General features: G+C 41.5%; 1 protein-coding gene across 1 annotated transcript in view; it reads right to left on the bottom strand.

Moving 5' to 3' along the window:
* The window catches only part of TMPRSS7 (transmembrane serine protease 7), a 454,018-nt gene that overhangs the window by 418,880 nt on the left and 9,108 nt on the right, over window positions 1-26,030 (bottom strand). The window contains exon 3 of the mRNA XM_086933268.1: window positions 11,410-11,448. Within this exon, the coding sequence (XP_086789394.1) occupies window positions 11,410-11,448 (39 nt within the window). The remainder of the gene's footprint in view (window positions 1-11,409; window positions 11,449-26,030) is intronic.

The following is a 26,030-nucleotide window of genomic DNA, read 5'->3' as shown; positions in this document are numbered from 1 at the left end:
AGGTAGTCCGGATTCACTTTCATCCTTTTTTGTTAATGCAAAAATCAAATCAAAGACCATGTAGGAAGAAAATAGTAAATTCATAATAGTTATACAGGGAAACGAAAGCAACTGATGAAACATAGACAGAGGATGGATAATTTTCACCTTTTTAACTTCAATACAATCAGGACTTTCTTTTCCAACAATAGCTAGGCAAATGTGCATTTATGGAAGACCAGAGTCTTAATTAAGCTTGTTTAAAGTTTATTGATAACTATTAACTATTCGTGAGCCATTGATTTGCACTAAAACATCCTGAATATCAACACTCTGGACAATCAGCAGATCAAAGAATGCCCGCCAACTTCATTCCAGACCAAATTGAGTTACATACAATTCCACTCCAGATGGAATGAGTACCAGAAACTAGGCCTGGGCAGAGTTCGCAGAGTTCCGCATGCCGCCGAGTGCGTTAGGTTGTGTCGTTCACACTGACTTTTAGCACCAGGTGTTTGTCCTGCACTGGAAACAATGTGAACGGAACAATTGGCAGCGCAAGAGAGGTGCTCCTTTCTGCTGCTCGAATAGATATTCTAATCGATCGGCAGATTCCTCGATGTGAATGGTATATTTCTCAATTGGGATGGTAGTAGCTATCCGTGACCGCCCGTGTTGAGAAATCTGCCGGGAGGTGGTCTGGAGTAGGATTTTCTTTGCTCGCACTTGCCAAGTATTTCAGAACTCCGCGCGTTACCCTGAGTGGGAAAAACTCTGCAAACTCCTAGAGCAGAGCGGAATTTCGTGCCATGGTCTACCAGAAACATTCATGTTAATCCCGACTAGGGTCATTACCCAGCTGACCCATTGAGCTAGAGTGGAGGAAGAAGCTGGAGAATTAGGCAGTTTTGAATTACAAAGAAAGTACGGACAATCATCCATATCTTTTAATAGAGCAATGAACACCAGAAGGTGAGTATTGCCCTCATAGAGATGGTCAATGTTTTAACATATGGCACTTTCTTGTACAAACTTAGATAAAATGTTGTATTACATTTTGGTAACAGCATCATATGAGAAAGGATATTATGTTTGGGCAAGTAACTAGACTGCAAAATTGACATCCCATGAATATCATGTTTTGGGAGGATTAGAATAATGATTAGCTCTCAATAATTTGCATATCAAGGGATATTCTCTGACAGGTTTATTGTCAATTCTCTCATTTCGGCTCACATTGTGGACCTGTATCTCATATTGGTTTGAAACAGTGTATTTTAGAATATAAAGGAAAGAACAAAATTAAGAAAGCACAGTGGCATCCACTGAAAGAGGACGAAAATATCTTTCCATCTAGAGCATCAGTTAGACCAACTTCCCCAAGTTACCATGTAAGTATTGTAAGTTCCTTGGCCCATAACGACTGAAAGAGTGTAGCAGCAGAAGCCAAAAGTCTCAGGTGAATCTACCTTCCCTGAAAAGCTACCAAGCCATCAACTGAAGACTGCCAGGTGAGATAAGCTAGTGACAAAACCTTGATTATTTACCAACAAACAATGATAATAAGGAACAATCAAGAAGTAAAGGGAACCCCAACTGAGTCCTCCATAAGGTTGTGACAAGCACAAAGCTTGTTTTTACCTGTGAATCTCAGCTATGCATATGGATAGCATAGCAATAGGAAGAAAGGTGTTAGGATGCCCTCCTAACCAACCCTGCAGAAAATATCTGATACAGAAGGCCATGTGTTCAGTTTCCAACTGCAGACTTGATCTAGCTGGGAATTTAGGTGAGAAGTGAGCTGGTTGACAGAAAAAGGACTCCACCAATAGTTCAGTTCCTGAAAAGCCCTCAGATATACGCACCCATCTTTGCAATCTTTCAGATTCATGTAGAACCCATTTGCCCTGTATTGTGTATGTATGATTCCACAGAACATCTGTGGTTGACACAAAACTCCCAAAATACATTTGGTATTTTGTGCCCCCTAAATGGTTTAGGATCTGACTGCCCTAAGATTATTTATTACCAACAGGATTGGACAACTTGCACTCTGTTCTGTGATACTGTGGGTTGTAAAGGAGCCTGCTAGAAACCCTAACCAATTCATGTACTTTGGCAACTCCTTCCTTAACTATGTTCTGCCAGTGAAGAACTGGCCACACCAAGACCTACAATACCACTGCAGAAAGCCCCCTCCTCCTGTTCCCCTGCAGTGGCAGAGGACTCTCCGGCCAATGTGTCCTTGTCAACATATTTATCTGCCTCCAGATTCGACAACTGGTTTCCCACTAACCAAGCGCGGCCACCCTGGATTTCGGTCACCACTCTTGCTCTGTCCGTTTCAGCCTTGGACTTGGTGGAGGTAGCCCCCGGTCCTTGCCACCTTCCCCTTCAATTGTTTTTACGCGTAGACCTGTGTACCAACAGCTGCCATTTGAATATCAGGCTGTACTTTTCCTTTTTAAATGTGCATTAAAAAGGGCAGGGCCTTGATAACTTCATGTAAAAACAGAGATAACCTGGTAAAAACTCACCATATGTTCTGTTATCCATAATGTGACATTGTTACTTGAAAATTAGGCATTGTCACTGGCAAGTTCCATTACACATGGCACTGTAGGTGTGGTCATGTTTCTACCCTGAAATCTCTAGCGTCACTTGCGAGCCAGAGTCATTGGAAGTATACCCCCTGTGATAATAAAGAAGCCAGGAATATTTTTATTGGAAGTGTGGACGTTTTGAAACAATCTGGAATCTGGACATGAGATCTAGGATGTTAGAAAGCAAAGAGCTATCAGGTGTTTGAATACAACAATATTGAGAAGAGTGGAAGGAGGGTGCAGATAAGAAGTTCCTTTTTTCTTTTTTTTTTTATTAGAAAAAAGACCTGGTAATGACAAATAATACATTTCATCCATATATATATCTTAGCTTAAAAAACACTCATGCTTTAGATAAAAGTAGGTATGCAACAGCAACTAAAACAGCGGTACAAAAAAGATGACAAAACAGGAAAACACGTAATTCATTAATAGGAATATACACGATTATATTCGGGGGTAATCCAATCCGTAATTGGTCTCCAGATATTCTGCCGCCACTCCCTCATCATTCTATCCCTACGTAGATAGAGAGCGCATTCGGTATTATAGATTCCCAAGAGCCTTGCCAGCCACATCTGATAAGAGGGAGGTGATACTTCCTTCCACTCAGCAGCTAGCAATAGCCAGAGGACAGCTACAGATATAATCATAAGAGCTTCGTTCTCCTTGATAAGGCCCAGATTACTATCAACTCCAATTAACATTAGGGTAGGGGATAGTTCGATCTTAAAGCCTAGCAGCCCCTCCTAGAATTTTTCTATCTCCCCCTTAATTACAGTTAGCTTATTGCAATAGTAAAACATATGTAGAAGGTCAGCTGGGCCTTCCAAGCGTCTAGGGCATTTATTATCCTCTCTTTTCCCCCAATCAAACAATTTGGCAGGGGTAAAATATAGGTTAAAAAGTGTCTTGTAATGTAGGGCTTTCAAATTTGAGGACCGGAATACCCTATTTGAAAGCTGCAAAGAATTATATATATCCACATCCGGGTCAGCCAATTTGAGAGCCCAAGACTTTTCCCTTTTTTCCAGGTCGTCATGCAAGGTAGAAACCAGATTGCTGTAAATCATCTTAATTTTAGATCCACCCTTCAACAAATACTCGATCATACTGATCTGACCTCCTGGAATAATCCGGGGTCTGATGTTCTTCAGTAGGCCAGAAATTTGCAAAAGCCTGACTTGCTGGAAGTCCAAATTTCTGCTGTATCTCAGAAAAGCTCAGGAGGTTATCCCCTTCATAGATTTCTCCAATTCTCTTAATCCCCTGTTGCTCCCACAGTGCCCTCATCCTATCTTTACTAATTTGTGGAAAGATGCTAGAATTCCAAAGGGGTGTATAGTAGTTGATTTTTTTGGGGAATTTCTAGCGTCTTTCGAATTCTTGACAACATTTCCCATACACTCTCCAAAACCTTATAGCGCATCTTCTTATAATATCTCCTATTATTTTTACGTAACAGGAGACCTAGTGCCTCTTTACCCAGCAACAACTCATATATAGATGGTATATCTTGTTTATCAAAGCGAGTGCCAGATACTTTTGTCGCCGGTTCAAATAGTATCGCCATCTAGCTTAGCAAACAAGTCCATTGATAAAATCTGATATTTGGCATTGCCAGCCCACCCCTTGGTTGAGGAAGTGACATGAATTTCCCCGATCATCTAATTTTACCATATTGCCAGACAAAGTTTATAAAAACGGACTCAATTGTTCTTAGCATAATATCGTCAATCAGATAAGGAATTGAACGGAAAAGATAGAGTATCTTGGGGAGCATAGTCATTATGAGTACATTTACTCTTCCTATAATAGAAAGATGGAGAACAACTATTCTCTTAAGCTCTGCATTTATTGTTTTTAGCAATGGATTAAAATTAGTTTTTACGATATCCGTAATCACAGAGCTTACCCTAACTCCTAGATAGACTGCAGAATCCTGGTATCTTTGATCTACCCTTAAGATGTTGTTTGTGCAAATTATCTGCGTTTTACTTTCATTAAGAAGATACCCTGAACTCCGTCCAAACTCCTTTGCTATACCAGCAATCGCTGCCATGGCTTTCTCCGGTTCTGGCATGATGATAGCCAGATCATCTGCATAGGCTAGCAGCTTTGTTTCATAGCCATTACAGACCACAGGTTTATTTTCTAAGCAGTCTAATAAGTAACGCACCAATGGATCTATAGACATTGCAAAATAAATGGGTGAAAAGGGACACCTCTGCAGTGTCCCTCTTGAAACACTAAATGGTTCTGAAGAGCCTCCCATTAATTGGATTCTTGCTTTTGACTCAGAATACATTGCCCTAATTGCTGCCATAATTTTAGGGCCAAAGCCCCTCCCGCCCAATATCCCCCATAAATAATTCCATGCAACACGATCAAAGGCCTTTTCAGCATCGAGGAGGATCATGGCCATCGGTCCCTCCGTGACAGCATGGACATCGAACAATGAGATGGCACGTCTGATGTGGTCCGTGGTCCCATGACCCGGGATGAACTCATGATGCCACGGAGAAACCAGATGACCAATGACCCCCCCCCAGCCTCTTGGCCAAGACCTTTACATAGATCTTGGTGTCCAAATTTATGAGGAATATTGGGCGATAAGAGCCAGGTTTCTCTTTAGGTGTGCCCTTTTTATGAAATACAATGATATTTGTCTCTTCCCACGAGTGTGGTACCTTACCAAAAAAACCAATACCATTAAATAAGTCCAGCAGCATGGGAGCAATTTCATTTTGCAGACTTTTATACACTTCCAGGGGGATTTTATCTGGTCCTGAGGCCTTCCCTGGCGCCAACTCCTGGAGTGCCTCTACTAATTCTTTAATATCTATATCCTCCTCGAGCAGCATTCTATCTATCGCTGCCAACTGGGGACTGTTGTCCCTAAATTCAGGAACCAAGCGATCAGATGTATCTCTTCAGGGTATAACTTCTGATAAAAGTTTCTAAATACCCTCAGAATATCTTCTGGCTCTGTATAACTCCGGGCGTCCTCTTCTATATCAGTTATTACATTCCTATTAAAACCCTGTCTTATTCTCAGTGCTGAAAGTTTCCCTGCCTGTTCCCCTCTCTCATAAAGTCTACCCCTATAAGTCTGGTAATCATCTGCCGCTTTCTGAGCTATCCCCCTACATAACTCTGCTTTTATAGCCATAATCCTCTGCCAGTTTTCAATAGCATAATTTCCCTGAATAATATCTTTTATGTGACGTTCTTCAGTCTCCATCAATTGAGCAGTTAATTTCTCATTATCCTGGTGCTCTTTTTTCTAAGTCTTGGGAAGTAACTTATAGTTTCCCCTCTAAGGGCGGCTTTAAATGCATCCTAGACACTATTTCTGTTAGCACTGTACCGGTTCATGTAAAAAAAACTCTATTGTCCATTTCCTTAGATGTTCTATGAATAATGGATTAGCTAAGAGCTTTTTTCTCGAAAGTCCAATTAGAATGATTCCTAGAAGAGATGCCTATATCATCCTGCAAAAAAAGTGGATTGGGATCAGAAGGAAGCTTGGGTAGTTTTTTAATCGTAACCCAATTTAATTCCGTTGAGGTTATAAAAAAAGAATCCAATTTAGTGTATTTTTTATATGGGCATGAAAAATAGGTAAAGCCCTCTTTATTAGGTTTTTTATTCCCCCAGACATCCACCAGCCCATGTGATATCAACAACGAGCTCAGGGCCCGATACACCTTGGGTTTACAGCCACCATAAGTCGTATTATTCCTTAAATCAACAGAGATATTCATATCTCCACATAGAATTATTGGTCTTGGCCATTTTACTAACTCTATCTCCATAAAATTAAGAACATGAGGGTCATCTAAGTTTGAACCATAAATTGTGCAAACTGTGCCTCCTGTTTCCAGTTCCACCAAAGCCCATCTCCCTTACCTATACGCCGTTTGACGTCTAGCTTTAACTCCATTAGATTTGGCTAGTATTGCTACGCCTCTGATCATTAAAGTCTGTGTAGAGCAGGCCAAGAGATCATACCCCCTGACTAAGTAAATGTTTTTTAGACCAGGGAAGATAAGTCTCTTGCAGACATATCACATCCATCTGATTTGACCTGACAAAATACCCTAGGTTTTGCCTCTTCTTCCAGTCATTCAGGCCCCCTATATTTATTGCGCAGATTTTAAGCATCTTCCAGTTCTAGTTCATTTCTTGCTGTTTTACCAAAACATACCATAATTACCTCTAGATCATAGACATAAACAAAAGCATCTCTATATGACAGACATACCAGGAATTTTTCTTTTTTCCCCTTTTTGTTCTCCCTTCCCTCCCTTACCCTCAACCCCCCCTCCCCTCCCCATCCCCCCATAACACCCACCCAACCCCATCCAACCCTTACTCTACTGAGGCGCTCAGACCTTGGTCTGGGCATGTGATGCGCACGGCAGCAGCAAGCTAAGAGTACATAGATTCCTTCTTTTTAATTCACAATAAGAAGTACCTGTTTGATTTAATTAGAGCTTTGAATTTACCACCAGTTTCAAATCAATTCTATTCTTTTGAGAATTATTATGCAACTGTATGTGCTCTAGAGATTTATCCCTTTCCTCCAGAATGGACTCTGAATAAAAGTTACGAGAAGCCTGTTAATGGATTATAGGAAACAGGATTGGGATGGATTACAGAAAACCTGATATATGCACTCAACCACTGCTTACTTGGTCCAGACAGAACCTTACAACCAGCTAAAAAGATGCCGCCTTGGACCTCCACCTAAGTGCTAAATCAAGATATATGCATTTCAAGAAAACTTTTGAAACAAACCTGTTTAGAGGATCAATGGAAGGAGGAGTGTTCATGACAGGTGGCATTGGACACTAGTAATATTCTACTGACAGTTAAACTTTTGTAATGATATATGTGCTTATCAAAACATGTTTTGCATAGTGCCACAATGCATCTTTTTGCTTGAGTAAAGTGCATGCCGGTTGCGAGAATGAAGGTGTCTTAGAATTGCAGATGGAGGTGGGAGGGGCAAGGAAAACTTGGGCAAGCACATATCCATTACTTATATGGAAATAATCAGGCGCTGGACACTAAGCCCAGCTTTAGACAATTATCAAAGAGGTGTGAAAGGAGAACCTGATGCAATGTCAGCAGTGCCTGCTCTTGTGTGGCAAATAAGAGCTTGACCTGAAGGTGATCCTTGGCATAAGGTGTGGACTTTGAGACAAGGAGTGTCTACCAGCTCAATGTGATCCAAGCATGTAAAGTCCCCTTTATATATCATGAAAACACAGCTATTCATAGCTATGGTAGTGACGGAAAGACCTGATTTCTTTAAGCCAGGGAGAGGAATATTATGCATTCTCTTATCTCACTCTTTTGTTTACAACAGCTACATTTCCTATAATTGCGGTGTCATATCGACCTATAAACATTATTAGGTAGCCCGGATTCACTTTCATCCTTTTTTGTTAATGCAAAAATAAAATCAAAGACCATGTAGGAAGAAAATAGTAAATTCATAATAGTTATACAGGGAAAAGAAAGCAACTGATGAAACATAGACAGAGGATGGATAATTTTCACCTTTTTAACTTCAATAAAATCAGGACTTTCTTTTCCAACAATAGCTAGGCAAATGTGCATTTATGGAAGACCAGAGTCTTAATTAAGCTTGTTTAAAGTTTATTGATAACTATTAACTATTCGTGAGCCATTGATTTGCACTAAAACATCCTGAATATCAACACTCTGGACAATCAGCAGATCAAAGAATGCCCGCCAACTTCATTCCAGGCCAAATTGAGTTACATACAATTCCACTCCAGATGGAATGAGTACCAGAAACTAGGCCTGGGCAGAGTTCGCAGAGTTCCGCATGCCAACGAGTGCGTTAGGTTGTGTCGTTCACACTGACTTTTAGCACCAGGTGTTTGTCCCGCACTGGAAACAACGTGAACGGCACAATTGGCAGCGCAAGAGAGGTGCTCCTTTCTGCTGCTCGAATAGATATTCTAATCGATCGGCAGATTCCTCGATGTGAATGGAATATTTGTCAATTGGGATGGTAGTAGCTATGCGTGACCGCCCGTGTTGAGAAATCTGCCGGGAGGTGGTATGGAGTAGGATTTTCTTTGCTCGCGCTTGCCAAGTATTTCAGAACTCCGCGCGTTACTCTGAGTGGGAAAAACTCTGCAAACTCCTAGAGCAGAGCGGAATTTCGTGCCGTGGTCTACCAGAAACATTCATGTTAATCCCGACTAGGGTCATTACCCAGCTGACCCATTGAGCTAGAGTGGAGGAAGAAGCTGGAGAATTAGGCAGTTTTGAATTACAAATAAAGTACGGACAATCATCCATATCTTGTAATAGAGCAATGAACACCAGAAGGTGAGTATTGCCCTCATAGAGATGGTCAATGTTTTAACATATGACACTTTCTTGTACAAACTTAGATAAAATGTTGTATTACATTTTGGTAACAGCATCATATGAGAAAGGATATTATGTTTGGGCAAGTAACGAGACTGCAAAATTGACATCCCATGAATATCATGTTTTGGGAGGATTAGAATAATGATTAGCTCTCAATAATTTGCATATCAAGGGATATTATCTGACAGGTTTATTGTCAATTCTCTCATTTCGGCTCACATTGTGGACCTGTATCTCATATTGGTTTGAAACAGTGTATTTTAGAATATAAAGGAAAGAACAAAATTAAGAAAGCACAGTGGCAACCACTGAAAGTGGACGTAAATGTCTTTCCATCTAGAGCATCAGTTAGACCACCTTCCCCAAGTTACCATGTAAGTATTGTAAGTTCCTTGGCCCATAATGACTGAAAGAGTGTAGCAGCAGAAGCCAAAAGTCTCAGGTGAATCTACCTTCCCTGAAAAGCTACCAAGCCATCAACTGAAGACTGCCAGCTGAGATAAGCTAGTGACAAAACCTCGATTATTTACCAACAAACAATGATAATAAGGAACAATCCAGAAGTAAAGGGAACCCCAACTGAGTCCTCCATAAGGTTGTGACAGGTACAAAGCTTGTTTTTACCTGTGAATCATAGCTGTGCATATGGATAGCATAGCAAAAGGAAGAAAGGTGTTAGGATGCCCTCCTAACCAACCCTGCAGAAAATATCTGATACAGAAGCCCGTGTGTCCAGTTTCCAACTGCAGACTTGATCTAGCTGGGAATTTAGGTGAGAAGTGAGCTGGTTGACAGAAAAAGGACCCCACCAATACTTCCGTTCCTGAAAAGCCCTCACATATATGCACCCATCTTTCCAATCTTTCAGATTCATGTAGAACCCATTTGCCCTGTATTGTGCAGTTATGCTTCCACAGAACATCTGTGCTTGACAAAAAAATCGCGAAAAAGCATTTGGTATTTTGTGCCCCCTAAATGGTTTAGGATCTGACTGCCCTAAGATTATTTATTAGCAACAGGATTGGACAACTTGCACTCTGTTCTGTGATACTGTGTTGCAGAGGAGCCTGCTAGAAGCCCTAACCAATTCATGTACTTTGGCAACTCCTTCCTTAACTATGTTCTGCCAATCAAGAACTGGCCACACCAAGCCCTACAATACCACTGCAGAAAGCCCCCTCCTCCAGTTCACCTGCAGTGGCAGAGGACTCTCCAACCAATGTGTCCTTGTCAACATATTTATCTGCCTCCAGATTCGACAACTGGTTTCCCACTAACCAAGCGCAGCCACCCTGGATTTCAGTCACCACTCTTGCTCTGTCCGTTTCAGCCTTGGACTTGGTGGAGGCAGCCCCTGGTCTTTGCCACCTTCCCCTTCAATTGTTTGTTACGCGTAGACCTGTGTACCAACAGCTGCCATTTGGATATCAGGCTCTACTTTTCCTTTTTAAATGTACATTAAAAAGGGCAGGGCCTTGATAACTTCATGTAAAAACAGAGATAACCTGGTAAAAACTCACCGCATTTTCTGTTATCTATGAAGTGACATTGTTACTAGGAAATTAGGCATTTTCTCTGGCAAGTTCCATTACACATGGCACTGTAGGTGTGGTCATGTTTCTACCCTGAAATGTCTAGCGTCACTTGCGAGCCAGAGTCATTGGAAGTATACCCCCTGTCATAATAAAGAAGCCAGGAATATTTTTTATAGGAAGTGTGTTTAGAGACGTTTTGAAACAATCTAGAATCTGTACATGGGATCTAGGATGTTAGAAAGCAAAGAGCTATCAGGTGTTTGAATACCACAATATTGAGAAGAGTGGAAGGAGGGTGCAGATAAGAAGTTCCTGTTTGATTTAATTAGAGCTTTGAATTTACCATCCGTTTCAAATCAATTCTATTGTTTTGAGAATTATTATGCAACTGTATGTGCTCTGGAGATTTATCTTTTTCCTCCAGAATGGACTCTGAATAAAAGGTATGAGAAGCCTGTTAATGGCATGCCTGGATTACAGGAAACAGGATTGGGGTGGATTACAGGAAATCTGATATATGCACTCAACCACGGCTTACTTGGTCCAGGCAGAACCTTACAACCAGCTAAAAAGATGGCGCCTTGGACCTCCACCTAAGTGCTAAATCAAGATATATGCATTTCAAGAAACCTTTTGAAACACACCTGTATAGAGGATCACACACGATCCAGGGCACATGGAAAAGGGGATACTTCTAAACAATGAAAATGCATAGAGTCAACAGGTGTATGCTAAAACCATAATAGAGTGGCATAATAGTGCAGGAGGCCTAACTAGAATGATACTTGGGTACATTTTAGAATATAAAACAATGGGAGAAGAATACAGGAGACTGTAACAGAAGCAGTGAAATACTGGTAGAAATAAATTACCTGATCTGGTTGTGGAAGTATAGTCTGAACGAAGTCCAGCTGCATTAAAAAATAAAATAAAAAATATTGTTTAAAACACATATTCTTCAAAAGCACATCCCACAGATTTCATTTCATGGGTCCAGATGTGCAGCATTTTAGACCCGGGGACAGAGCGAGAAAGTGTGGAACGCCTCTCACTAGATATTCTGTACCACTAAAGCATGGTGGCTGATCGAGAAACGCCAGTTGATATTTTTTACTTTTATGTCCACTATAAATATGCAAAAAGATTGCAAACATGAAATAACAGATACAATGTCCAATGGGGAATGCATAAAAAATTAAAGTAGGGCAATGTTTAGGTGAAGGACCTTGATTTCCTTTACATCTCATAATAGGATGCAGTCTTATTAGAGTCAAAGAGGGGTTACCTTCACTTTGTTGAGGACCAACGGTAATAATGTAAACCGGAGGGTGGGGGGGAAACTATTTCCTTGACCTCTTGTATTTTCCCACTATCGCCTTCCTCTGCTATCTGGGTATCTATATCAGCACTGTTATTTCTCAATGCGCAATTAGCGTTATTTCTTACCGGTATTGTTCCCACAGGAGTTTCTGTGTTGTTTTTTTTTCACTAAGTCCTCTTTGTGGACACTAGAGGAGTGGTAAACACACAGGGCTTGCCTCTGCTGCCCACTTCTGCTTTTCACATCGGGCTCACATATTCCTATTTCCCCTCTATGAGCTTATTTATCCCCAGCTCCAGCAGTTTGAGAAAGCTGCCTTCGTCCCTGCATGCAACCACCATTCAGTGCTGATACTGCCTGGAGTGCCCCGGAAGCCCACGAGTGCATAGACTCTTTGGTCTCTGCGGAGTCCTTGCGCAGCACATAGCCAGGAGCCTGCAGCCTACCTTGGTCTCCAAGCTCCTGCTGTCTATGTTGTGGGACGGCTTTTTTATTCAGCCAAAGAAACGTAAAGGAACCTGAAGAAAAAAAATGCAGCCAGAGCTCTGCCTGCTATTCCATTTCTGCTGCAGTGTCGGAGAGAAGAGCTTGCTGCTAGAACTTCAGCTAGCCATCATGTTGTTAGTCCCTAAACTTGAAGGTAGAGTTAAAATGATGCCCTCATTGCTATCCTTCTTTAAGGTCCAGGCTAGGTAAGAGAAGAGGAATACTACAGCATACCAACCTAGCTCTTTCATTCCATTAACTGATAGCTATGACATGGACAAAAAGCAAAAACCAACTGAGGGAAAGGGGGTAGTGTTAACAAACAAGTTTACTGTATTTTTCCAGGACGTCCCAGGGAAACCAAGACATTGCATCTGATACACTGTCCCAAATGGTGTCTAAAATGATGGATGAACAAATGCAGGGCTCCGAAGAACAACCTGGCATGGAATCACTTTTAGTTGAACTGGCGGAGGAAATCAAACATAAATTTGCTATATATGAACAGAATATGGCTAAAATACAAGGTGACTGTGATACTCTGGAAATTAAAATGACTGACCTCACAGAGAGATTAGCCAACATGGAAGCCTCCTTAGCGAAACTAAATAAGGAGGTTGAAACAACTTACATGGAAATCCAAATAATGAAAAGATGGGAAAAAAGCTAAGGGACAAGATAGAATCCTTGGAGAACAATGCTAGAAGGAACAATCTATGATTGTTAAATATTCTGGAAGGCATGGAAGGAGAGATCTAAAAGAATTTGTGAGTAATCTGATTAAGGAGTGTTCCGCTGGTAGCTTCAGAGGACAAGGAGGCTGACATACAGAGGATTCACTGAGATATCTTCAAGAGAAATCCCAAGAAGAAAAAACTCAGGTAAATACTAGTCATTATTAAAACGTACTCCTTACAACAACAAATTCTATACGAAGCACTGAAGGCCAACAGTTTCAAGAAAGGTTCCCCACAAGACTCTAGATAATTTGGGGAAATAAAATGCACAACATAAAAGATCCCATTGAGGTTGAGAATCTACAGCAAAATATAGAAGGAAAACACTAGCAGTCGGTGGAAAGAAGAAGCTTGAGGGTACCATGAGACACCCAACACAGTTGTGGGGAGGGTTCCACCCATGGGGAGATCCAGGTGGGGATATGTAAAAAAACTGAGAGTTAATAGTATTTTTTGCTGGGTGAGTAGTATGTGGGAATTTTTTTTTAAAATAATTTTCTCATTTGAGAAAAAATAGGCGCTACAAAGACTACAATAATGACCCAGGTAGGGACCCTACTAATAAAATGACAAAGAAAGTTTAAGGGTTCTGATTCAGAATGCAAACAGACTTTGGGTTCATGGCAGGAGGAGGAGAATATTAGAATACCTCTAACAAGCAGACAGTGAGATCATAATACTGCAAGAAAAGCATCTACGGAAGGGTGAATGGGCCAAAATTTTAAAACTTCAAAAATAGACTTCCCAATTTGCATGCACAGATCAGAGATGTAATGTGAAGGGGGTAGCCATCTTGATGAAAAAGTCAGTGCAGGCTAAGATGGAAAATTATATTGCTTATATTGCTAAAATAAAAGTAGGGTATATGTTTATAGGGTATTATGGCCCAAATATTGATCACCCAGGATCTCTTTGCGTGCTGTAAGGCCAATTAGTTGTGATCGGAAACTACATCATGATAGGATGCAATTTCCCTGTGCATTCAGACCCCTCCCAAGATAAATCTACTACTAGTGTGGCCAACTCCCCAAAGATAAGGGATTATGTACACCACATTAGAAAGCATTAGGTTTAACGGCTGTATGGAGACAAAGGGCGGGTCAGAAAAAGGGGTTCACAATATGGATTGATTTCTTTTTGATAAGTTTGAGTTTGGGGCAAAAAGTTAAGGAAGTAAAACATCAGCCGAAACATCTATCTGACCACTCAGAGGTGAAGCTAGAACCTTTGCTAGACAAAGAGCCGGCATCACCTAGATGGACCGTGGATAGAACAATATTAGGTGTCCCATTTATAATAGTCAACTCAAGAAAGACAGAACATAATGTTTTTAAATAAATGAAGGCTCAACATCTATAGATATTATATGGGATGCCTATAAAGCATTTATCCATGGAAGAAAAATCAGTTATGTGACACAGAAAACAAAGGAATGTAAGCTTTGACTGAGAGAAATGGAATTGAAGACAGAGGGGCCACGAAGAAATTTAAAAGTTTGTAACATTCTTGGAGGACAGGTAAACTTAAGTAATACAATTAAAGAGGTAAAAGGGGAACTGGGCGACTAGTTAGATGGTATCACGCCGGAAAAATGGGAGGCTAGTGAATTGGCTAATTATGAGTATGGGGAAGGATGTGAGAAATTATTGGCATGGAAGACGGGTGGACAGCTCAAAAAACTTGATTAAAGAAATTACAAATAAGGAGACTGAATAACACTATGCAGAATATCCAGATATAGAACAGGCTTTTGTCAATTTCTTTCAGAAGTTAAATACAAATGATGTGGTTATTACACAACAACAGATAAATAACTTTCTCAAGGATGATGATTTTCCAGTTTTGCAAGAACAGCTACAATACAGTTTAAATCAAGAAATAAGTATTTGGGACGTAGAAAAGGCCTTATGAGAGTTAAAACTGTGGAAGGCAGCATGACCGGTTGGTATACCAAATGAGCTTTATAGGGCCTTAAAAAAAGAACTAGCCCCGTTTTTTACTAGACTACTAAATGTTGTTTATGTGGGGGGTCATGGTCATCCTAGCTCATGGGAAGAAGCAACATAAAGTAAACTTTTAAAACCTAAGAAAGACCCTAATGTGTGCGAATCATATACGCAAATATCCTTGTTGAACAATGATTACAAAATCTATACACAAATTAAAGCTAAAAGGCGAGATAAGGTGATTGGCGAGGTGATACACTAGACCAAAAAGGTTTCATGAAAGGCCGACAGCTATATGAACTGACCTATGATTTAGATGGAAATCATCCACTCACTTAATGACCTGCAACACCGCAAAGGCCTTTGATTGAGTGAGATTGCCTTTTCTGTATGCAGTAGTCAATAAATACGGACTAGGAGACAATTTTCTTAGGGCAATGAAAAGCCTATCTATTGGAGACCATCAGCAGGGATTCAAGTTAACAAAACAATTCCAGATAGAAAGAGAAACACGGCAATGGTGCCTCTTGTCTTCACTACTTTTTAACTTATATATTAAAATTGATGTAGTGACCCATACAGAATCACAATTAGGATAGGTTGTGAAGAGGGTTACAAATTGAGGTATGACATCTACCAATGATTTGTGACCCCAGTTGCGGTCACAGACCATTGATCAGTTATTTGCTCCAAGGATTGTTACACTTGAGGGTGAGGTCTCAAAACATAGTGCAGTATTGTTCGGGACGCTATCCAGCCTGCTGTTTAATTTACATCATTGTGGGAAACGTGACAAACAACAGAAGAACGGTTAATAACATTTAACAAAGAGACTGTTTAGATACTGCATTAACTACTTTGTATTTGTGCGGTCCTGGGTCTTTTATAATTCAATATATTGTGCACTGCAATAGGCTGTTAATTGTTAAAATTCTGTATGATCGCCTCTGAGTCTGATGATCGCATCAGGCTGCCAGATTCTATTTGAGGGGTTTATACTTATGTACCTCATTTTGAAAGAGTCCAAGCCCATATTGTTTGAGTAGGAACAAGAGGGAATAATGGGCAAAAGAAAAGAGGAAAGCATGTAAAGGTGTGCGCAGGACAAGTCTGATTACATCCATGTGTCCGACCAGGAACATGAGACACAACCTCCTTTAAAGCGCCCCGAAATCCCAAGGCAACTCTAGCAACCAGAGGCATAGACACATATATAATTAGGCCTAATGTGCCAGGAAAAAAACAAAGGAAATACAACAATAAGTCTAAACCTGATAAGGGGGGAAAAGGCCGACCAGCTTTAATTACTTGTAAAACAGTCATAAAGAAGACTATGATAAAATGTCCCTCAAAATAGATGGTCTTCAAAAAATATTTGCTGATGCTCTAGAGAATTTACTGATAAGGGTAACAGCTATTGAAGATATTTTGAGGAAAGGCACTACTGATTGTCCCGATAACCCCACAACAAATTTACAGAATCTGGCAGCAGGATCAGGTAAGGACGCATTGTCCTCCCAGGTTGACCATTTGCCTAAAAGAGCTCACAATACAGAATCAACTACTCATCAAGGTATACCGAAGTCCTATAAAACAGTCAAACTATTACAGGCCAAAGCTCTTTGAAAACACCTATAAGTAAAAAGACCGGCCATAGATAGAACTCTATAGGGGCAATTTCCCATCCAGATATTGGAACAACCACGCCTACAGGTCCTTCCCGTCTAATTAATCGAGACGAGGAAGACACCAGATTGGATTTGCCTCTGGCAGCTACCCCCTACACTATAGTCTTGGCAAATGTTCCTCAAATACAATCGCAGTCGAATGAAACATGGAAGCACTGAGAAATAAGGCTCTCTTCTGACTCAGTAATACGACTGGACTAACAGAGGCTTTGTTTGGAGAATTTAAGATGGTTAGAAGAGTTGGGTGGGTGGGGAGAAGGGATAAAACACTCCCAGGTGATTGCATAATTTTTACTTTCAGGATGCCACAACTGACACATGAAATCCTCTTCAGACTCTATCATGATTGTGTTATGACCATGGACATTAAAATATTGCCTCTTGGTTACTTTAACCCCCCCTTGAACCATACACAGTCGTATCCCAAACTGAGGATATAGTGTTCCTTTATACTCACCTGGCATATCCACATATAAAAGATTTGACATACTCCCCACATTAGAGGACATAGATTGACTCGCTGTTCTGGGCAGCAGAGTAGACCTAAATGCAGCTGAGACAAATATTATTATTGTTCCGAAACCAATCTCCTATGATTTGGTTGAATTTCCTACTGAAGATAGAAATGTAATGTATGATACAAACACCCTCGTTCTCCCCGCAACTTTAGGCCACAAGTTAATCATAATACCAGTACATATCCTGATAGAGGTAGTACTATATCTAACAATAAAGGAAAGGGAAGGAATGATAAAAACACCCCTGTTCCTCCCTATAATCTCAGGTTATCGGTAGATCATCACACCAGCACAGCTATGGACAAAATCAGCAAGGGGGATAGTAACCAGGGAGAGGGTAGGAGAGGTTTAAGCAAAATTTTATTTTGGAACGTGGTAGGTCTGTATACTAAACTTTCCAACCCTGCCTGGACTGATTTTGTAGAAGCTTATGATTTATTATGCTGTCAGGAAACCTGGGTGGCTAGTGCGTTGCCTATTAATGGATAGAAAACATTTCATACCCCGTAGGTACCATGAAGTCACGGGAGGAAGAAGTGAAGCTTATGCATCTATGTTTCACACAGGATGAATGTTAAAAAATTAAAATTCACGGTCTCAAATACCCATTATCAGGTATTAAAATTGTATATTGACAACACATACCGTACAGTCCTTATGACTTTTTATAATAATTGTTCAAAAGAACAGGCAGATGTGGTCTGAGACATCTACAGAAGGAAATGCATAACATGCAATAGGAGATCAACAAGGATATCTGTGTAATCTGGGGGGGGGGGGGGGTTGTAACTCCGCATTGTGTCCCCATTCCGAAAGAGCGAATTGTGGTCTAATGACAGATGATGGGGCTCATGTCACCCACTTTTCGCATTCTTTATTTGAAGACCAACTAAATACCATCATGTACTCTGCGGTTATGGGTTTTGCTAAACAAACCGATGTTCACCCTTAGTACCATTTAGCTGCACTTTTAATGGACGAGGGATGTGTTCTATTATTGATTTTGTTTTAGTGTCTAATAGATAGTTAAGCAGATACTCAATTTTACAACACATAACGTTGCCTATATTGATCATTTTCTTATTAGCATTATTATAGAATTACCAGCCAATGCGTTAAACAGAAAAGCTCAGACTAAACATCTAGTACAGGACATAGCTATTGATAAATGCAATGGATATACTATTAAATTGTCTGAGTGTATTCACTATGAATCTGAATTTGCAGTTTGTCTCGGCGAGGCTGCTACTGACTCTGTCATCCTTAATTCCTTTTTAAGTATATCATCGGTGATAAAGAAGAACTTATCAGTAGAACCCCAAAAAACCCTTATTGGTAAGACCGATTGGTTTGATACTAACTGCTCCAAAGCCCATGCATCCCTGAAAAATGCCTTACATAACCTGTTAGAGATCAGCTAGAAATCAAGTTGGCCAGAAAGACATATAGAACCTCGCTTAAAGAACGCAAGGGGGCCATTAGATCAGTAGCATGGTGGGCCCTCCAATTAGCATCTGAATTAAAAGACAATACAGGTTTTTGGAAAACTGTGAATACCCCTTTTTTGGCTCCTAAAAAATACCCTTTATTGAGATAAGTATTAGTGAGGATCAATGGGTGACTGTTTCTTCCTGATACCTGTCATCATGACTTGGGAACTCTGCCCGCGTATTTCCTCCCAATTGACATTGGTTTTACTGTGGAAGAAGTTATAGCTGCAATTAATGCAAGTGCAGGAGGGAAAGCTCCCGGCCCTGACAGTGTTTCTGTGGACTTGTATACATCTAATCCCTTCCTACGTGGCACACTTTTAACATCTGTTTTAAAAGCCTGTTGTAAGCATGGCCTTATTCCTACCTGGTCTTAGTCAATTCTTCTACCCATTTTTAAAAAAGGAGACTGTAATGACCCGGTATGCTATAGACTAACTTCACATTCCGGATTTATTTGTGAATGTGGCCGGCAAATTATTTTAAACAGATTGCAGACATGGGCTGAGGACATTGCTATAATCAGGGAACTGCAATACGGTTTCCGACAAGGATTAGGCACTATTGAACAAGGTCTAAATTTAAATTTAATTTTGGGTAAATTCATACCAGCTAAAAGTGGGAATCTTTACCTGGCATTTGTCGACTTGAGTTTGGCATTTGATTGCGTTAGCCACCCCAAGCTCTGGCACATCCTAGGGGTATGGGTGTGGACACCGAACTTGTCAACTTTCTAAGGCAATTGTATCAAAATGCAAAGACTAGTGTCCGATCTGGAAGCGCAGGTGAGTGTAGTTATAAATTCCCTGTTAGAAAAGAGGTAAGCCAGGGGTGTGTGCTCGACCCCTTTATTTAACTCTGCATGTAAACGGATTAGGCACAGTATTATCTAAAGCATGTCATGACTCCTCTCGAATCGGTAATCGTCTAATTGCAGTGTTACTATATGCGAACGATGCTTTGTAACTTTTATGTCAAATCTAGACCTCCAGGTTAACATTACTTAAACATATGTTATGAAATGCGGAAAGAATAGCGTAAAGTGTTGAGATATTTTTAATAACCACAAAAAGCTTGAATTTGCTAGTTACTTTTCATACTGGGAATAGATATTGAAAAAAGGGGCTCCTGGGTAAATGCTATAATATCGAGGAAATTGTTATTCGCAAAAGCTACAGCAGCTTTAGTGAACTTTGCTAGGAAATTGGGAAGTTACCTATTGTTGATTTGATAAAAATGTACAAAGCTAAATCTATCTCAATAGCCATATATGGAGCCAGAACCGGGGGCTATGCGGATGTACAACCATTACAGTCAGTTGAGAATGTCTTTTAAGGTATCTTTTAGCGGTCCCTAATAGTACAGCTATGCATATCTACCACGTAGAACTTGGAATGCCGTATTTATTGGATTAAACAAAATACAGCCAGTTTTATTATGGCACAAGTTATCGTCTAGTACCACCGCTGGTCTTAATAGTGACATTAGTAATGATTGCCTCAAATTTCAAGGGGTGTCTTGTATTCCATGGCTTAATTATGTTAAAAACGTTGTGGTTGATTTGGGATGCCCAGAATATTTTTCTAATCCGGCCAGTATTGCTATACTGCCAAGGAAAGCCTTAAAGTTTGCTTGTATTGATTTTCTGGAGACTAACAGACTCTCTCATAATATAACTAAACCGTCTGTCAGAGAGAAGCAACTGTTACTAATACAACCAGGGATACAACCTTATCTAGCAAGTGTGAAGGGGAGCTATGATAGGATGTTGTTAACCTGCTTCCATTTAGGCAATTTTTATAGAATGATCTTGTTCCCAAATATGAATGGCTGGTCCCGACTTTTAGGTCCTTGCCCCTTTGACAAGATTTCTACCCAGACCACTATACATGTTTTGTTTTTCGGTAAATTTTACGCTTTATTACGGAAAATATGGATTTTGCCTATTTTCAAGGAAATAGGCTTGAGAGAATGCCGTCCTGCTTTTTTAAATTACAACTTTTAGATTAAGACATTTTATTGGTCATTTAACTAAATATATGAAGGGTGTAATTAGAATCAGAAAATCAATCTTATCTCCCTTATTTTAACTTTTACATGATTTATTTTAAACCTAGTGTGCATATGGATGTTAAGATTTGATGTGTTGGTTTTATTAACATGATTGTTATTTTCAAATTCTGTACGCCAAGCAACTTGTAAGATATTAATTTTATTTCTATGTATTGTGCTTTTATGATTTAATTGTTTAAATCGAATAAAGCTTATTTTGAATTAAATTTAATTGAGTTCCAAATGTTGGTTTGTAAATGCAAAATAACGTTGAATTTGTGACCCTAAATTGTTTAACTTTGTGGGAGCCCAGCCATAGTTCATATGAAAAAATTAGATATCTTTCCCTTCCCAGTTACCAACACAGAAGGGTAAAATACATTCAGGTTGTAAAATCTAGCCATAAAATTAGTAAAATCCCCTTGCACAGCATGTAATCTTGGTTACAAGTGATCACTAATTGTGCATATAATTATGAATTAGTGTTTTAACATTGAGGGGTCCTGCTTATTTCCTGCAACAAAGATAGAATCGTTTGGCTGACATTGGACCCACGTGATTTGCTCATATAAGTTGACAGTGCTTAATTTGTTTAAAAAAAGAAAGTGCCAAGGCTCTCATCAGGAGGCCACTGAAACTTGTACCACCTATTGCCCCTGCCAGAGTTGCTAATTATACAACCAACACCACCAGACAGCGCCCCCTTGTGGCAGACTGTCACATACGCGGGTGTTGACAATTAAGTGCTGGGGCCAAGCACCGTAACCACTGGCTCAAATTAAGCACTGAAGTTGAGCCCACATATTAAAACGGCATTTTACAAGCATGAAGTCATGTTTGTGATTCTGAGTCATTTAAGGTTTGGTCGATCTCCTACAAAGTCAAATACATGGTTCCCTTGCCTTAGAAGTCCGGAACTGCTTGGTTTCCGATTGCACCTAGCTTAGGTGTCTACTTTCTGACCTGGCAGCCCAGCCACCACAGTAGGGTGATCAACTGGCATTGGTGCAAATTCAGGACGGTGAGTGTAAAAATTCAGGACAAAGGGTCAAAATTCAGGACACAAATTCAGGACAGGAGGTCAAAATTCAGGACAAAACTTTAGGACAATAGTTACGTTTTACAGACACATCAGAGGTCGCGCAATAGTATATAAGTAAGCCCAGCCATTTCCAAACATATTCAACCATTTTCAAACCTATCCATCATGTATCCTTCCATCTATCATTTCACTCATCCATCCCTGCATCCATCCCCTCATCCATCCTTTCACTCATCCTCCATTATCCATCCATCCATCCACCCTTTCACCCTATTCATCTGTACACTTGTCCATCCACTCTTCATCCCATGCATCCATTCACTCATCCATTCAGCCATTTACCCTTTCACCAATCCAGCCATCCTTTCACTTACTAATCCTTCCACCCATCCACTCTTTTAGTCATCCATCCATCCTCCCTTTCTCTCTCCATCGACCCTTTCACTTAGCCTTCCTTCCATCCATCCATCCACCCACCCATCCATCCATTTACTCATCCACTCATGAATCCATCCATTGCCCCTATCACTCATCCATCTATCATTTCACTCCTTCACACATCTATTCATCCTTTTGTCCATCTACCCTCCCTTTCACTCACTAATCCATCCTTACACCCACCCTTTCACTCATATGTCCATTCATTCACCCTTGCACTTATCAATCCATCAATCCATCCATCATTTCACTCATCCACCTACCCCCATCATCCACCCACCCACCATCCACCCACCCACTCATCCATCCATCCTTTCACCCACCCACCATCCAATCCACTGATCCATCCTTTCACCCACCCACCCATCCATCCTTTCACCCACCCACTCATCATCCATCCATCCTTTCACCCACCCACTCATCATCCATCCATCCATCCTTTCACCCACCCACTTATCCATCCATCCATCCTTTCGCCCACTCTCCATCCATCCATCCATCCTTTCACCCACCCATCATCCATACATCCATCCATCTGTCCTTCCCCTCATCATCCATCCCCTCATCATCCATCCATCCATCCATCCTTCCCCTCATCATCCATCCATCCTTTTCCCTCATCATCCATCCATCCTTTTCCCTCATCATCCATCCATCCTTCCCCTCATCATCCATCCATCCTTTTCCCTCATCATCCATCCATCCATCCATCCATCCATCCATCCATCCATCCATCCTTCCCCTCATCATCCATCCATCTGTCCTTCCCCTCATCATCCATCCATCCTTCCCCTCATCCATCCTTCCTTTCATCCATCCTTCCCCTCACCCATCCATCCATCCATTCTTTCATCCATCCATCCTTCCCCTCCATCCATCATCCATCCATTCATCCTTCTCCTCATCCATCATCCTTCCCCTCACCCATCCATCCATCCATCCATCCCATCCATCCATCCTTCCCCTCATCCATCCATCCTTCCCCTCATCCATTTATCCTCCCCCCATCCATCCATCCTTCCCCTCATCCATCCATCCTTCCCCTCCATCCATCATCCTTGCCCTCATCAATCACCCAGCTACCCTTCCACCCATACATCCAGCTATTTACATTTTCTCTCCATCCTTCCCCTCACTCATCAATCCATCTATCCTCTCTCATTATCCATTTATTCAATCTTTCATTCATCCATTCACCCTTTCACTAATTCATCCAGCCATCCCTTCACTTACTCACTCGCCCACCTTTTCATATTAATTTTGAGCTGAGCCCTTTTGAGAAGAGGCCCATCAAGAACTTCACCCTCGCTGCAGGGGCCGTTCCAGGACTTGGACAGAAGCCACCCAGGGCGGAGACAGGATCCACCACAGGGGGGGACAGGATCCACCACAGGCGGGGGGGGAGGGAGAGAGGGGACAGGAGCCATCACAGGGCGGGACAGGAGCCATCACAGGCGGGGGTGGACTGGAGCCACAACATGGGGGGACAGGAGCAGGAGTCATCACAGGAGAGGGAACGTGATCCACCAGGGTGGGCACAGGGGTGGGCATGCAGTATTCTAGTATCATCTTGGGCTTCTCGCCCCCTCCTGCACAAGACAACGAGAAGACAGGCTCTCTGTCCAAAATGCCACCCCCCACTGTGATATACAGTACTTACAGGAGATACTCTAAGAGAACTGATTGAACTGATTGTCCTCCATACTTTGTTAGTGTGGGTGCGATTGTGCCATTTCTTTATTGTACTACATTATGCATGTTTGAAGAACCGAGGTTTGCTTACAATTTAGTGACAGTAATTAAGCTCGGTGAAGAGAAGCAGGTGCTGCCTCAGTGTAATCAGGGGTGTAATCTGGCCGAGTCTAGGATGTTTGGGGCCCTGGGTAGAAATGGAATGTGTGAGGCGGCGGCCCCTCTAAATAGCAGATACAAGACACATTCAGGACGGTTTGCATGTGAATGGATGCCCCCTGCTCCTGAACCTGCAGCCCCTCCCTCTGTCACCGTCAAGCACCTCTTAACAGCTCATCAAGGGCTGGAGGTGTGAGGGTTGCCATCCCGCTGTGCCTCTACAAAGCTGCTGGGGGTCTGAGCTTTCATACAGCATCGGAGTCAAGAAGGGAGGTGGGGGCAAGCTGTGCCCGGTTAAAATTACGGACAAATGGCGTCCGTTAAAGAATCCTTTACGGACAACGGACAGACAGCCAAAATTACAGACTGTCCGTGAAATTTACGGACGGTTGGTCACCCTACACCACAGGGCCTTCTGGCCAGTACATCAGAAGCCCCTCTGAAATATATTTTTTCTGTCTGTGACCGCCATGACCCAGACAAGAAAAATTTCTGTTCACCACATTCATGGAGAAAATTTTCTGTGTGTCACGCCTATTTCTTCTTTTCATGTTGCAGAAATACAACTCGGCTCTGAGGTAGGGGTGGGCGGAAAATCCGTTCCGCTCGCGGATTTTGCGGATTTTCGGGAAATCCGCAATCCGCGAGATTTGCGAATCTCCCGCAAAATCCGCAAATCCGCGAGCAGCGGATTTTGCTCGCACTGCTCGCACTGTTCGCGTGAGTTCGCGTGAGTTCGCGCCCCGCGAATAAGTGCAAAATTGCAGAAATACGATCTTAGCAAAACTGAAAGTAACTACTTACCAGGTTCAAAAGTTCAGGCTCATCATTAGTAGCCATTTCCTGTAGTGCTTCCTGAGGGGCCCCTCCAGAGTTCAGTTGCCAGTTGAAACTATTATGTGACCCTGCTCTGAACCTCAGAATAGTTACACATATGCCACAAAGGTCCTGAATTACAGCTAAGGGAGACAAGCAGGAGCCAGGCTGGAAGTTAAAATCCATTAATCAGCCCCTAATTCATTATTGTCAGTTGGGGCAGGGCAGGTGTTGTAACTAATTTTGCAACAATGAAAGCACTTAGCAAGTGCAAAAGATCACTAATCAGGGCGCACTAAGGAAGCAGGTGCCAGCTAAAAAAATATTCTGTGACACATTAATCAGCCCCAAATTAATTCAGGTCACTTGAGGCAGGGAAGGTGTGCTTTGCTTTGCCGAAAATAATGTACACTGGACAACCAGAGGGTGTGGTGATGAAACAGAGGGTGGCATGGGTGGGCCAGAGGGTGGCATGAGTAGTCAGAGAGTGGCAGTGGTGACAGAGAGTGGCAGTGATGAAGAAGAGTGTCCCAAACAGGCTGGACACGTAGAAACAACAAGTTCGCGAAACTTGCGACCCGACAGGTAAGTTCGCAATTTGCGAAAGTGTACAAAACCCTCGCGAACTGGCAGAAACACGGGCGAACACAAAAAAAAAAAATCCGCAAATTCGCGGGAATTCGCGGATTTTGCGGATTGCGAATCCGCAAATCCGCAAAATTCGCGAACGCGAGATCCGCAAAATTCGCTCATGCCTACTCTGAGGGGTTATTTCTGCTCAAAAAAGTAAGCGCATAAAAAGTAGCCAGACCCCCATTACAAATTTGATGAAAGTGCCAGAACCCCTTTGGCAAAAGCATTTTACCACAATGATTCCCGCCATAATGGAGGGATCTCTTATTTTGGTGAGATTTCTATGCCAGGTAGGTTGACGGGCCACAGACCTTGGTCTAAATTACCCAGTTAGTTTAACACATCTAAAAAGAATTACTCACACATATGTTTTGTAATAGTAATTCTTATGCTTTTAGTAAGGAGTGGGTATTGCAGAGACAAAATGCTCTAGAAAGTTAGGTAACAAAGTTTGTAAGTTTCCAGAACGTTTGTG

The sequence above is a fragment of the Lissotriton vulgaris genome, chromosome 8 (genome assembly GCF_964263255.1).
Source record: "Lissotriton vulgaris chromosome 8, aLisVul1.2, whole genome shotgun sequence".
In the NCBI taxonomy this organism is placed as follows: Eukaryota; Metazoa; Chordata; class Amphibia; order Caudata; family Salamandridae; genus Lissotriton; species Lissotriton vulgaris.
Note: the sequence above shows the minus strand (reverse complement) of the source record. Positions and strands in the feature narration are given on the sequence as shown.